At 43.5% G+C, this 11,952-nt stretch overlaps 1 protein-coding gene across 1 annotated transcript; it reads left to right on the plus strand.

Annotated features, from left to right (window-relative positions):
• The first annotated feature begins 949 nt into the window (after positions 1 to 949).
• On the plus strand, positions 950 to 5,615 carry LOC127768263 (polyadenylate-binding protein 7). Its single transcript, XM_052293807.1, has 10 exons — positions 950 to 1,391; positions 2,388 to 2,506; positions 2,589 to 2,782; positions 2,877 to 3,133; positions 3,247 to 3,353; positions 3,420 to 3,609; positions 3,700 to 3,986; positions 4,065 to 4,196; positions 4,482 to 4,661; positions 4,769 to 5,615. The coding sequence occupies exons 1-10, from the start codon at positions 1,118 to 1,120 to the stop codon at positions 4,970 to 4,972; spliced, it is 1,944 nt and encodes a 647-aa protein (XP_052149767.1). The 5' UTR covers positions 950 to 1,117; the 3' UTR covers positions 4,973 to 5,615.
• Positions 5,616 to 11,952: the final 6,337 nt, after the last annotated feature.

Consider the following 11,952-nt stretch of genomic DNA (forward strand, 5'->3'; position numbering starts at 1 on the left):
ACTACTGAAACATAAAAAAAAGATACAATATATTTGCAAATATTGATTTGTTAAAATTTTATATCATTCTTGAAACGTTAACCTGCAATTTTTGAAGCATAAAAAATATTTGCTGAAACATATAAATAGATCATGTGCAACAATAACTATATAAAAATTATTGGCTACAATAATAACCACCATTACATGAAACATTAGGTCCTACATTTGAAAACATAAAAATATATATAATGCAACATATTTGCAAATACTTTATTTTGTTAAAATTTTATATCACTCTTGAAGCGTCAAGTTGTATTTTTTGAAACACAAAATATATTTATTAAAGCATATAAAAAGACCACATGCAACATTACATCTGAATTAGTGAAACATGAGTAAATACTTATTGAAACATTGGAATAACATTATGTGATAAAAATCATCGGAATATTGTCATGTGAGATCTTGTTATAAAGAGTTAATTGTAACAAATCCAATAGTATAATTAGTTCATAATTCCGATAAATAGTTTAAGAGAAAAGATCATTTAAATTTTGAATCCATGTCGTACTTGTCATTTAAATTGGATGCATGCACTTGTCATGCACCTGCACTACTACTACTCCATTGGTTGCATGCATTTTTCCTCCTTCCTCGGAAGTATGATGATAAGCATTTTCGGGAGAGTTCCAGAGTTTACTGGTGGTGGTGGGGGAAAACGTACGAAACAATCGGGGATGAATGAATGGGTGATTGATTCGGTTCGCGCATCGCAGCGAGCGAGCGCGAGAGGCGCGGGTGGCCACCGGACGCGGCGTTGTTTCGGGGCGACGCACAGGTGGGCGGGCGGATGGCCTCCGAGCACCGCGCGGCCCGCAAAACACTCCCATCCAACGGGGGCGGACGCTCCTCTTCCTCATCTTCTCTCGCGCATCACAAAGAGGCCGAGACGTCTCACCATTTACGAGTTCCTTTTTTTCGTGAACCAAATCACACCTCGCCTGCAGTGTCTCGTGTCCCAGAACGCAATTGCATTTTTTTTGCACATTTGGTTTCCATATCCCTCGTCTTTTGCACTCCCTTACCCACATTTGGCCTAGCCAGAGGCGGTAGCCAGGGCCCAGGGCTGCTTCTTATGGCCGCGCAGGAGATGGAGGTTATGATGGTTGCGATGGCGGCGGAGGCGCCGGTGGCTGTGGAGGAGGAGGCGGTTCCGGCGGCGGCGGGGGGGCTAAACGCGACGGTGCCCGCGTTGTACGTGGGCGATCTCCACGAAAGCGTGCGGGAGGAGCACCTGCTCGAGGTGTTCGGCAAGATTGGCACCCTCACGTCCGTGCGCGTCTGCCGCGACAATGCCACGAGCAACTCCCTCAGATATGGATACGTCAATTACCTCTCCCAGGCTGACGGTATAAAAAAAACCTGTGCATGATCTGTGTCTTATTAATTTATCTCATGTGCTATTAGCATTATTTTGATCGGGTTAAGTGCATAATTGAGTTTTGCATAGAGGTGGTCTCAGTACTCGTGCAAATCAAAACACTTGGTATATTTACAAATATGCATGACATTTTGTATGAACAATGTGTCACTGAACAAGTTAAATAACCCAGATCATCGCACTTATTTTATTGACAGTGTGGGGGTTGATGCATGCATGCTATCATATTAACCGTTATACTATTATCCATAGAAGTAGTTGGATGTATTTTAGGATGTACAGCTTGTGTTCCGCTAGCTGCTGCCACATGATAGAATTCTTAGTTTTAAGAATGTGTGCGGGCATCGCTTGTTCCTTTCTTTCAACTAAAAAGGTGCGAAAATCTGATCATATACCCTTCGCCTAGATTAAAAGTATTTACCCTTTTGGCCCACATGCAAGCCAATCTCCCAAAACAATGTGTTGTTCACGAATTATGTTAAACAAAGAAGTTACAGAGGAATTGAAGTTGATGTGGTCATGTCAAATAAGGTTTAGTACAATGTATCCTGTATCAACATGATGAGGTCGATTATATTGTTTAACATATATCTTCTTGTTACATTTGTCACTTTGATTTTTAAGAGTTGTATTTGTAATGAGATGTATAATGATTTATCTTATTCTTGAAAAATAACTCTTTATTTTTTTAATCTACTTTTATTAGTTTGTATGCAAGTCATTAAATTGACCATCGCTATCTTGTTGTGACTTTTTATTTTGTAACATTTGCTTATATTTTGTATTATTGATTTATTTTGTATTGAAATCCTAGAAGCAACTTATCCAACCATGTGTGCCTTTCAATTCATGCCATGTTTTATACTAATGATTTAGCACTTACTTTAATGTTCTTGTTATCTAACCAACTTTTCTTGCTAATGGATATTGATAAAATTCTCACTACCTTTTAAACATTTGATAGCTGCAATTGCTTTGGAGAAACTAAATCATAGCCTTATTTTGGATAAGCCGATCAGAGTAATGTGGTCTAACCGAGATCCAGATGCTAGGAGAAGTGGGGTTGGAAATGTGTTTGTTAAGGTAAAAAAACAAATTCCTCACTATATACTTTCTTGGTGTATATTGCCATATTTAACTGCTACTTTACTATGGCATTTTGCAGAATCTTAATGATTTAGTTGACAATGTAAGTCTACAAGAATTATTTTGCAAGTTTGGAGATATATTATCTTGTAAAGTCGCTAAAAATGAGGATGGGACAAGTAGAGGCTATGGATTTGTTCAATTTGCGTTGCAAGAATCAGCAGATGCATCAATTCAAAATCTTAACAACTCTCATTTTTGTGGCAGGCAATTGTATGTTTACTTCTTTATTATTACTCGTCTTTGTTATTTGTTTATTCTTTGTCCGGTCATAGTTTGGTTTACAATTATGATCATATTTATGCAGGCATGTTGCTACATTTATTAAGAAGAGTGAACGATCTACAAACAATGATGACAAATATACTAACCTATACATGAAGAACCTTGATGATGATATAATAGAGGAACTTATTAAGTTGAAGTTCTCTCAGTATGGTTTAGTAATTAGTGTAAAGATAATGAAAAGAGATGATGGGACATCTAAGGGCTTTGGGTTTGTAAGTTTTCAAAACCCAGAAAGTGCCAAAAGAGCAAAAGAATCCATGAACGGGATGCTACTTGGTAATAGTCCACTTATGATATTAAAATAATTAAATAGTGAAAATTCATCAAGTAGTGAAACCTTATTATTCTATTCAATTTGATATACAATTGTTTGTGAATTGTTTTATTAGGATCAAAAACCTTGTATGTAGCAAGAGCTCAAAAGAAAGCTGAAAGGAAACAATATTTACAACGCTTACACGAGGAGAAGAGAAATGAAATAATCACTAAGAGCAATGTAAGTTCCATTTGCCCTCTACAATCTATTTTTTTTTCATCTAAAAATGCATCTCTCTTTTTTTAGGGGTCGAATGTCTATATAAAAAATATTAATGATGAAGTTGGCGACGATGCTCTCCGTGAACGGTTCAATGAATTTGGAAACATTACATCAGCAAAGATTATGCGTGATGAAAAGGGTATTAGCAAAGGATTTGGATTTGTATGTTACAACACACCTGAGGAAGCAAAATGTGCTGTAAGCAACATGCGTGGTAAATATCCTATGTCATTTCCCATTAACGCATGAATAAGTGTGTACTTGCCTCATATGTCAACAAATTTTGTTTGCTCGGATTAATCAGGTGTAATGTTTTATGGCAAACCATTGTACGTTGCTATTGCTCAAAGGAAAGAGGAAAGACGAGCCAAACTAGAGCAACGTTTTGCTGAGCTTGCAACGATGGTTGGAGCTACAAGTCCTGTCATACCCACAGGATATCCTCAATTTTACTTTGCCCATCCTAGTACACATTTCCCTCAAAGTCCAGGGAGACAAGGATTTATGTATCCACCCATAGGGATTAGTCAAGAATGGAGGCATAACATGTTTCCCTCGTCACATAATATCCAACAAATACATTCACCGATTGTATGTCCTTGTCCTGCTTAGCTCAAATTACATGTTTTCAAGTGAACTTCTATTAAAATCTTATTTCTTTCTTTGTAGATGCGAAATACTCCACGGCAATATAGAAACAACAGGGGAAGGATGAATGGAAATATGATGCATTTTCACCACACTGTGAACTATGTTCCACATGCGCAACCAGCTAAAGAATTCATGTCCATGTCCCGACAGGTATACTCGGTCTACTTCATGTCTTCATCATGTTGGTTTTTAGTGTTTTTGCAACAGTGCTCTATTTCAATTAGTTTCAAACTTCCATAGTTTTTTTTTCAACAACATTAGTCTCTACTATTGTAAGCAAAAGCTTTTATGCTTAATTGTAAGTTTAGTATTATTAGATTATCATACTCACTAGATGTTGTTATGTGACATGTCACTATGAACTAAGTTGTTCATTGGACTTTGTAGCATTTTGTTACGAAGAGTTTAACATGCTATCCTTTTGAATTTACGCAGCGATTTAGCCATGCTAAGTATATTCCAAATGACGTCATGGCCAATGGATTGGCTATTCATCATGGTGACTCTATTTCATCGATGAATGACGCTTTTAACAACCTGCTAGCTACTGCTCCACCCGAGGAACAGAAGAACATGCTTGGGAATAGACTATATCCATTGGTTGAGAGACATCATGTAAAATATTTTGCGCATATGTTACATTGACATACCTTTTCACTTATATTTGGAATATTAAAGGGACATACTTTTATATTAATATGACACGCCTTTTTTTTTTGCAGCCTGACCTTGCCAGTAAAATCACCGGAATGTTACTTGAGCTAGGTAATTCTGAAGTGATCATGCTACTTTACTCATCAAACATGTTGTCTGCCAAAATAGAGGAGTGTGTCAAACTGCTCCAAGCGGTAAAACCCAAACCTGAAGATCAAGAGGCCCTGCACCCTGGTTTCCTCCTAGACTCTGCTGGTGTAAACGCCAACTAAGAATTCAATGCCAATCCAAGCTTTTGACCGTGCTAAATATATTATGTATTTGTGTTTTAGAGATGCTAATTAGATAGATGCTCTTTATTTCATAGTTTATGGAACTATATTATTGGGCTTGTTATAGAACTTACTAATAATGCCTAGGATTTAGGTAGAAATCTCGGGAGTTTTTCTTAAAAGGAGCTTGTTACGAATCTTAGATAATAAATTATATATGATGGTGTTCTTGTGTTATATATATTTTATTTGGTTTAGTGGGTTGGTTCTTAATTTTTATGGATGATTCGAGAGTGTTTGGAAGTTATGCTGCCTATAACTATCTTAATTAGGTTGATCGAAAAGTTAGAGACCAAATACTCATTGTATTTATTTATTTCCTTTTCTTTTCTTATCAAGACATTGTACAGCTTAGGTAAAATACAATAGAAATAGTGTTTTACTTGGTTACATGTTGGTAGCCGATTGGCTTACGTAGAGATAGTGGTGAATGTGTTTGACGAATTGAAGTGTATTGTATACTACATGTGTCTTCCACAGACAATTGAGTCTTTGCACAAATGCACCATGTAATGCATGGATGTTGCAAGCTTGCATTATATGATAGCTCATTGTGGATGGCTTGTTTTGGCCCAATTATAAAGTTGCACGGTTACTTTATCCCTTCCAAAAACTATGGTGTATATTATATTTTGGTTGGTAAAAACATAATGAACATAAAAAACATTAAAAACAGAGGTGGTTTTCTTTTGATGATGAAATGAAATGCTTTCCAAGAAAGAAATACATGTTAACTGTAGCATTCAGTTGACAACATTCCATTCATGTTCTATAGTTTGTTTCATTTCTAACTCCATTGAGTTACTTGCTATTAGCTTCTCGAGCGTCGCCATCCATCGGAAACTGATTGGACTTGCTTTTTTTTTGTCTCAAACTTGTGGAAGCCAGAAAGAATTTGCATTGTTGTTGGTAGTACATCAAAGTTGGTTGGATAACTCTTTTTTTAAAAACTTAATGGTTTTTAGTTGATTCCCTATTAAAGTTAACATTTTTTGGAAAGAATTCCAATGTCTTTAGAACTCATCTTCTAATCTCAGAATAAGACATGATTTGTGTTGTATTGAGTTTTGTAATGCAAACAATGATGTCGGAGGGTGAACTCCTCAAGCGGGGGATTATGAGACCCCCCCCTTTAGTTTGGTTGGGGGCAGCGGGTGAGAATCGAGGATACCGTGGAAGATGTGATGTAGAAGGGGTCAGGCCCTGTTACGCCCTGAAATCCACGAACCAGAATTTCTAAGCTGAATGTGCATTAAACCCCTTTCCAGGACCAGCCAGGGTACACAAACGACAATTGTTGACATACAGATCCATGTCTTACAAAAATACAAAAGATTACAAATGCAGCGGAAAAGGATAAAAGCGAGCTAAGCCTGAAGACTTGACTCCTGCAGCGAGGCGACTCCATTCCACAGACATCCTTGACGGCAACGACGAAACCAACTTCATCGAGACATCTCCAACTGAGAAGAACTTCAACTCTGGGGTGGGGGAAAAGAGAGCAAGACTGAGTACTACCCACTGTACTCAGCAAGTCATACCGGAAGAGGAGGTATGATGCAGGATATATCCAAGGGAGGCTAAAGGTCCTTTTGCATAAAGCTAGCATTTAAAAGCAACAGTTGAAAGCAGTAAAACAGTTGTAGTAATTAATCAATATTAACCAATCACTGCTCAACGCTACACCATGTTGAGTCAGGCCCAAACCACCACCTGAACTAACCAGTTCATTAGCTAACTAGGGTGAGACTAATTACGGTGAATCTGGTCGACCGCCCATAACCGCGGGCACGGCTATTCGAATAGTTTTACTCTGATCAGAGATGTACAACTGTACCCACAAGACACAGCCCCACGACACGTTACCGTGCGCCGACATGCCACCACGACATACCGGAAAGAAGCCGTGACAGGACCCTTCGCATAACCCCCTCTAACCAATCGCACCACACCTTAGGGTTCGCCCCCGTCCCCAACAGGCAACGGGCAGCCCCCCTTTCATGCCGCGGTGAATCCGGAAGCCGATCAACCGGACACCCCGGCCGACCCAACTCCATCACGCCCACCCTCGCCTGAGTACGTCGACTAGAGGAAAGCTACACTACAAGCCCAGCCGTTGCCCACGCTGGCTTGTGGTAAGTACGATAAATTCTTCTAGGGCATCCCGCGAACCGGTCCTTAATCGCCATGGGCACGACTAGCAAAACCATGCACCTACAGCCCACCATGTAGTGTATTTTAATTAACTAACACCCTTGCGGTAGCACTAATCCAAAGCTATTGCCAATAATCAAAGTCTATGCATTAATGTGATTCCCCTATTGTGTACTAGTTGAACTAAGCATGGCTAAGCATTCCCTAAACCAACATCTAAGTATCTTAATACCCAAGTTATCAATGGCATAAGGTAAACAAGATATGGCTGAGTAGTAGGACCCATCCCACATGATATTGTAAAACAATGCAATATTTAATAGAAACGCGGGACATTTGTAAATTGGGTACAATATGATCAATCGTAATGCATGACTTGCCTTGCTCTCGCACTGATGAGACCACAGCAACGTCTTCGAGAAACCGCAGATCGACGAAACGACCGAAATCTATGCGACAAACAAAGCACACAAGCAAAACATGCTATAAGACTACTGAAACAGGAAAAAAAAAACCATTTTTAATGGATTCTACGCATTTTTATGAATTTACTGAGACTTGAATGGACTTAATCGGAGCTCGGATGAATTAGATATGAATTTTAGAAGATTATATGTGTTTATTACTATAAAAGAAAAGCTTTAATGAGTTTTATTTCGTAATAAAGGATCCCGGATGACGTCAGCAAAAGGGAGGGGGCGGCGCCGACATGCGGGACGCCCCCGGCAGCGGCTCAAGGGGGAGGAGGTGGCACCAGTTGGTGGGTGGGCCCCACCGGGCAGTGGCTCAAGCGGAGGGGGAGACGCCCGGTCGGCTCGGCTCGGCTTCAAACCGGCCGGCCGGTTAGGCGATGCGGCGGCGGCGAGCGGCTGCCGACGGCGGCGACCGGCGGCGCGGGAAACGGCAGTGGCCGGCGAGGAGATGGTGGCACACGGCCGAAGCGGCGGCGCGGACAGGAGGCGGCGACGTACACGGGGAAGGGGGAGTAAAAGAGGGGGAGGGAGTCCTCACCGGGGATTCGGCCGGCGTGGGTAAAGACGATGGCGGACGACGGCGGCAAGCGGCGGACGGCGGGGCGCACGGGATGGACGAGACAGGCCTCGATCGCGAGGCCAACGGCGGCAACGGAGCGGCGCGGCGATGACACTAGCGACGGCTAGAGGCGGTTGGAGGCGGCGGTAGGTGGCGACGCGTGGGGAGAGCGGTGCAGCGGTGGCGCGCGGCAAGCGAGTGGCGGCCGAGATAGCTCCCGCGACGGCGAAGCTAGCGGCGGTGGTGGCTATAGTGGTGGCGGTGCACGGCCGGAGGCGGCGGTAAGCGGCGGCGCTAGCGGCGAACGGCGCGGCGGCGTTAGAGAGCACAGGAGGAGACGGCGAGCGCGGAAAAAGAGAGAGAGAGAGAGAGAGAGACGGGGAGCGTTTTATAGGGGCTCGGGAGGGGCGGACATGGCCGGGGGCGGCCGGATTTCTCGCCGACGACGTGGGAGGTGGAGAGAGAGAGTTGGGGGGATTCGAATTGAATCCCGCCCTTGCGGGTGCGCGCGCGTGGGCGGGAGAAGGCGGGGCGTGGGGGCGGTGATGTGGGGGCGTGTGGGCGCGGAGTGGGGCGCGGATGTGGAGGAAGCGGCGGTGTGGGCGGCGGTTTCGGCGGCGACGCTGCCGTCGGCTGGAGGTGGAAGAAGGGGCCGACAGGTGGGCCCTACCTGTCGGTGACCCGTAGAGAGGAGGAAGGGAGTGGGCCGGCCCAGCAAGGAGGAAGGGCGCGGGAGAAAGTGGGCCGACAGCCCAACAAGAGGAAAAAGGGAGGAAAAAGGAAGAAAAAGAAGAGAAAAGGAAAAAAAGGATTTTCCAGGGATTATTTATTGCACTTTGCTTATTTTAATTGGTTAAAATTATTTCCAAGGCTCTGAAAATTCCACTAAAAATCCTGTTAGCATATTTTGACATGTAGAACCCAAGAAAAATTCCACATGCCAATTCCGATTATTATTTGCATTTATTAATTTAGGGATTCAACTCTAGGTTAAATTAAACAATTTCTTCGGGCAATTTATTTAACAAATTTTAAAGCGAGGAGGGGAACTTCAGGGCGTGACAGGCCCCTCAGGAACAATGAGACAAAAGGGGTTTATAAAGGTTCGGACCGCTAAGAAACGTAACACCCTACTCATGTTCTTGGTTGATTGAGTATGGAATACATGCACTTGAATCTGTGAGACCCAAGCGTGAGCTAGCCAAATAACCAATCCCTCCCCTTTCTCCCTAAGTATGGTCCTCCTTTTATACCTCAAGGGGCTACCACATGGGCCTAAAAGTCTACCTAGGGATCAAGGAGGACATTCTTTACATTAACTACATGTCTTATTTCTTGACTTGGAATCCACATGCACAAGCGCGGCAGCATGGGGCCCATCAAATCGAACCAACTGACACGGGGGACACCCTTGTCATTCATCATTTAATGGGTGAAGACTTCTGGGTTCGTATTTGCACCAGGAAATGGGAACCTTGCTTGACCAGTGCGGATGAACCGACTCTGGTCGGGATGAGAGGCTCATCATGACGTGACGGGGCATGGCAGGTTACATGCTGCCTGATGCGTGATAAGTGTGCAGGCGCACCACCCCGATCCCATCAGTCATTCGACCGGTCACAGACCGGTCAGGCGCGCAGCACGTCGCATTAAATGCGGCGTGGCACGCCTTAAATGCGGTTAGGTGGGCGTTGGGGACGCCCACCTAACCCCGTACACGTGGCGTCCATGCGGAGGGGTTCGGGGCAGCCCGAACCCCAGGCATAGAGGGGACGGCCACCACCCTACCCTAGGCCCGACCCCTTTCGGGGGAGTGCCACGTGGGTACTGGGGGCAGCATCCTCCCTCAAGTCTTGATACCCCCGGGGCCCATATCACTGACAAATGACTTAAAAGCTTATGATGAAAAATCACTCTACTGAGAGAGCTAGGATATATTCTGAAACACTAGAGCAATACGTGTTCGTGAGTTGTAACCTATAGCTTATATTGCTAGAACAAGAAAGGAGTTAACTACAACTTGAGATAAAAGAAAAGCCAACCAAGGTATCGACAAGTGCAACAGAGCCAAAGAAGGAAGTGGCACAGTGGTGCGTTCATATGCTACGCCACTGCAGGGTTGAAGGATGTAACAAGTGGTAAAGCAACACGAAAAGCAAGCGACAACGTAGAAGGAAAGCAAAGGCAAAATGAGTATGCCTTTGTTGTGTGCACTATAAAGCTACCGGTCACAAATGCATCCTCGGAAAGAAAAGAAGTCTCCCTCCATGCTGCTGCTTCCTCTTCGCGACTACTCCCACAACTATATTCTGACCCTTTCTGAGATGACATGCCCCTCTTCCTCCCACTCTTCTCATCCCGTTGCCATAGGATGTGTTCGTGAACATTTATTTTCTTGTGTACCTTTGCCCTATTTTTCTGTCATGGTTAACTTACAAACCATGGATTGCCTTCTGCTTTGTGTTTGAAAGTGAATCTAGCCCCCTCCCCCCACCCTATCCCAATTGACCTTGGTGGCTAACGACAACACACTAGAAAACTCTGATGCAATTGTCTAAGGGTGTGTTTGGTTGGTGGGATATACCCAGATAGAACATGGCCGCAAGTTTTTTTTTGTTGTTTGGTTGATAGATAGAAGTGGGATATGGCCACCCGGTAGAGAATATTCTGTATAGATGTTGGATATGCAGCTCCAGGCAAATCGGCCGGATCCCACATGCCAGAAGTGGGATGAGTCGCACGACTCTGGACTCGCGCGTGCGCTCACCTCTGCCCCAATATTTTATCCATGTCACTCGCTTCCTCACCGCATCAACTGTAGCCACAATCTACTTCTTCCCTTCTTCCGGTGGCACAGGGGGCAGCACTAGACGGCGCAGGGGCAATGTAAGTGGCGGCTGTCGAGGGCGCTCGGCGGAGCATGGCACCGCTGGACAGCGCTGGGGCGTTGTGGGCGGCGGAGCACGAGCGACGCAAGTGGCAGAGACCACGGAGTAGTAGCAGCCAGCAGGTCGCGCGCTCGGCCGTCGAGGTGGCGTATGCCAACAGGCAATAGCAGGTCCTCCGTAGCCCTTTGCCGCCATGCTGGTGCCCGGGTTCAGGAGCCTGGTGATGAGCAGTTCAATGTCTTCTTCTTGTTTTTTTTTATATTGGTTCAGAACTTGAGATCTGATGTTTTTTTAGGATTGGGATGGTTTTTGTTATGTTCTGTGTAGATCTCCGTGTATAATCTGATGGTGTATTAGATTTTGATATATGTGTGCAGGGTGAATTTTACAGAGTGAAAATGTTATCATTTATAAATAGTGGCTAAAATTAATTTACAACATGATAAATATTACTCACAATACATGCAACAAGCATACATATGCATCAAGATGAAATTGTTTGCCAATGGGGGTATTCTCCACCATCTTATACAGTGGTAACCATAACAGTCCATCCATCCTACCAAACAAAAAATTGACTCACCATATCCACATGTCATCCCTCCAACCAAACAAAAATCTTGTTTATTCCACTCTCCTTACCAAACATAAAATTGGATGGCCATATCCCATCCATGCATGACCACTAACCAAATACACCCTAAGTGCATGCAAGACTAAAGTCATCCCTGTGGTTCGATTCAAGAAAAAATGACTATTAATTGATGAATTGCTCTATTTTTCTTGTGTTTAGGATGCCACACTATTAAGAGGGATATGATATACATATAATTGGAGTAAACAATA

This window comes from Oryza glaberrima, chromosome 3 (genome assembly GCF_000147395.1).
Source record: "Oryza glaberrima chromosome 3, OglaRS2, whole genome shotgun sequence".
Taxonomy (NCBI): Eukaryota; Viridiplantae; Streptophyta; class Magnoliopsida; order Poales; family Poaceae; genus Oryza; species Oryza glaberrima.

Bases quoted from the DNA above. Each gene is read 5' to 3' on its own strand.
- LOC127768263 (XM_052293807.1), top strand. From the start codon at position 1,118: ATGGCCGCGCAGGAGATGGAGGTTATGATGGTTGCGATGGCGGCGGAG. The intron at 2,783-2,876 runs GTATGTTTACTT...ATATTTATGCAG, and splicing joins CATTTTTGTGGCAGGCAATT to GCATGTTGCTACATTTATTA. The intron at 3,987-4,064 runs GTATGTCCTTGT...CTTTCTTTGTAG, and splicing joins AACAAATACATTCACCGATT to ATGCGAAATACTCCACGGCA.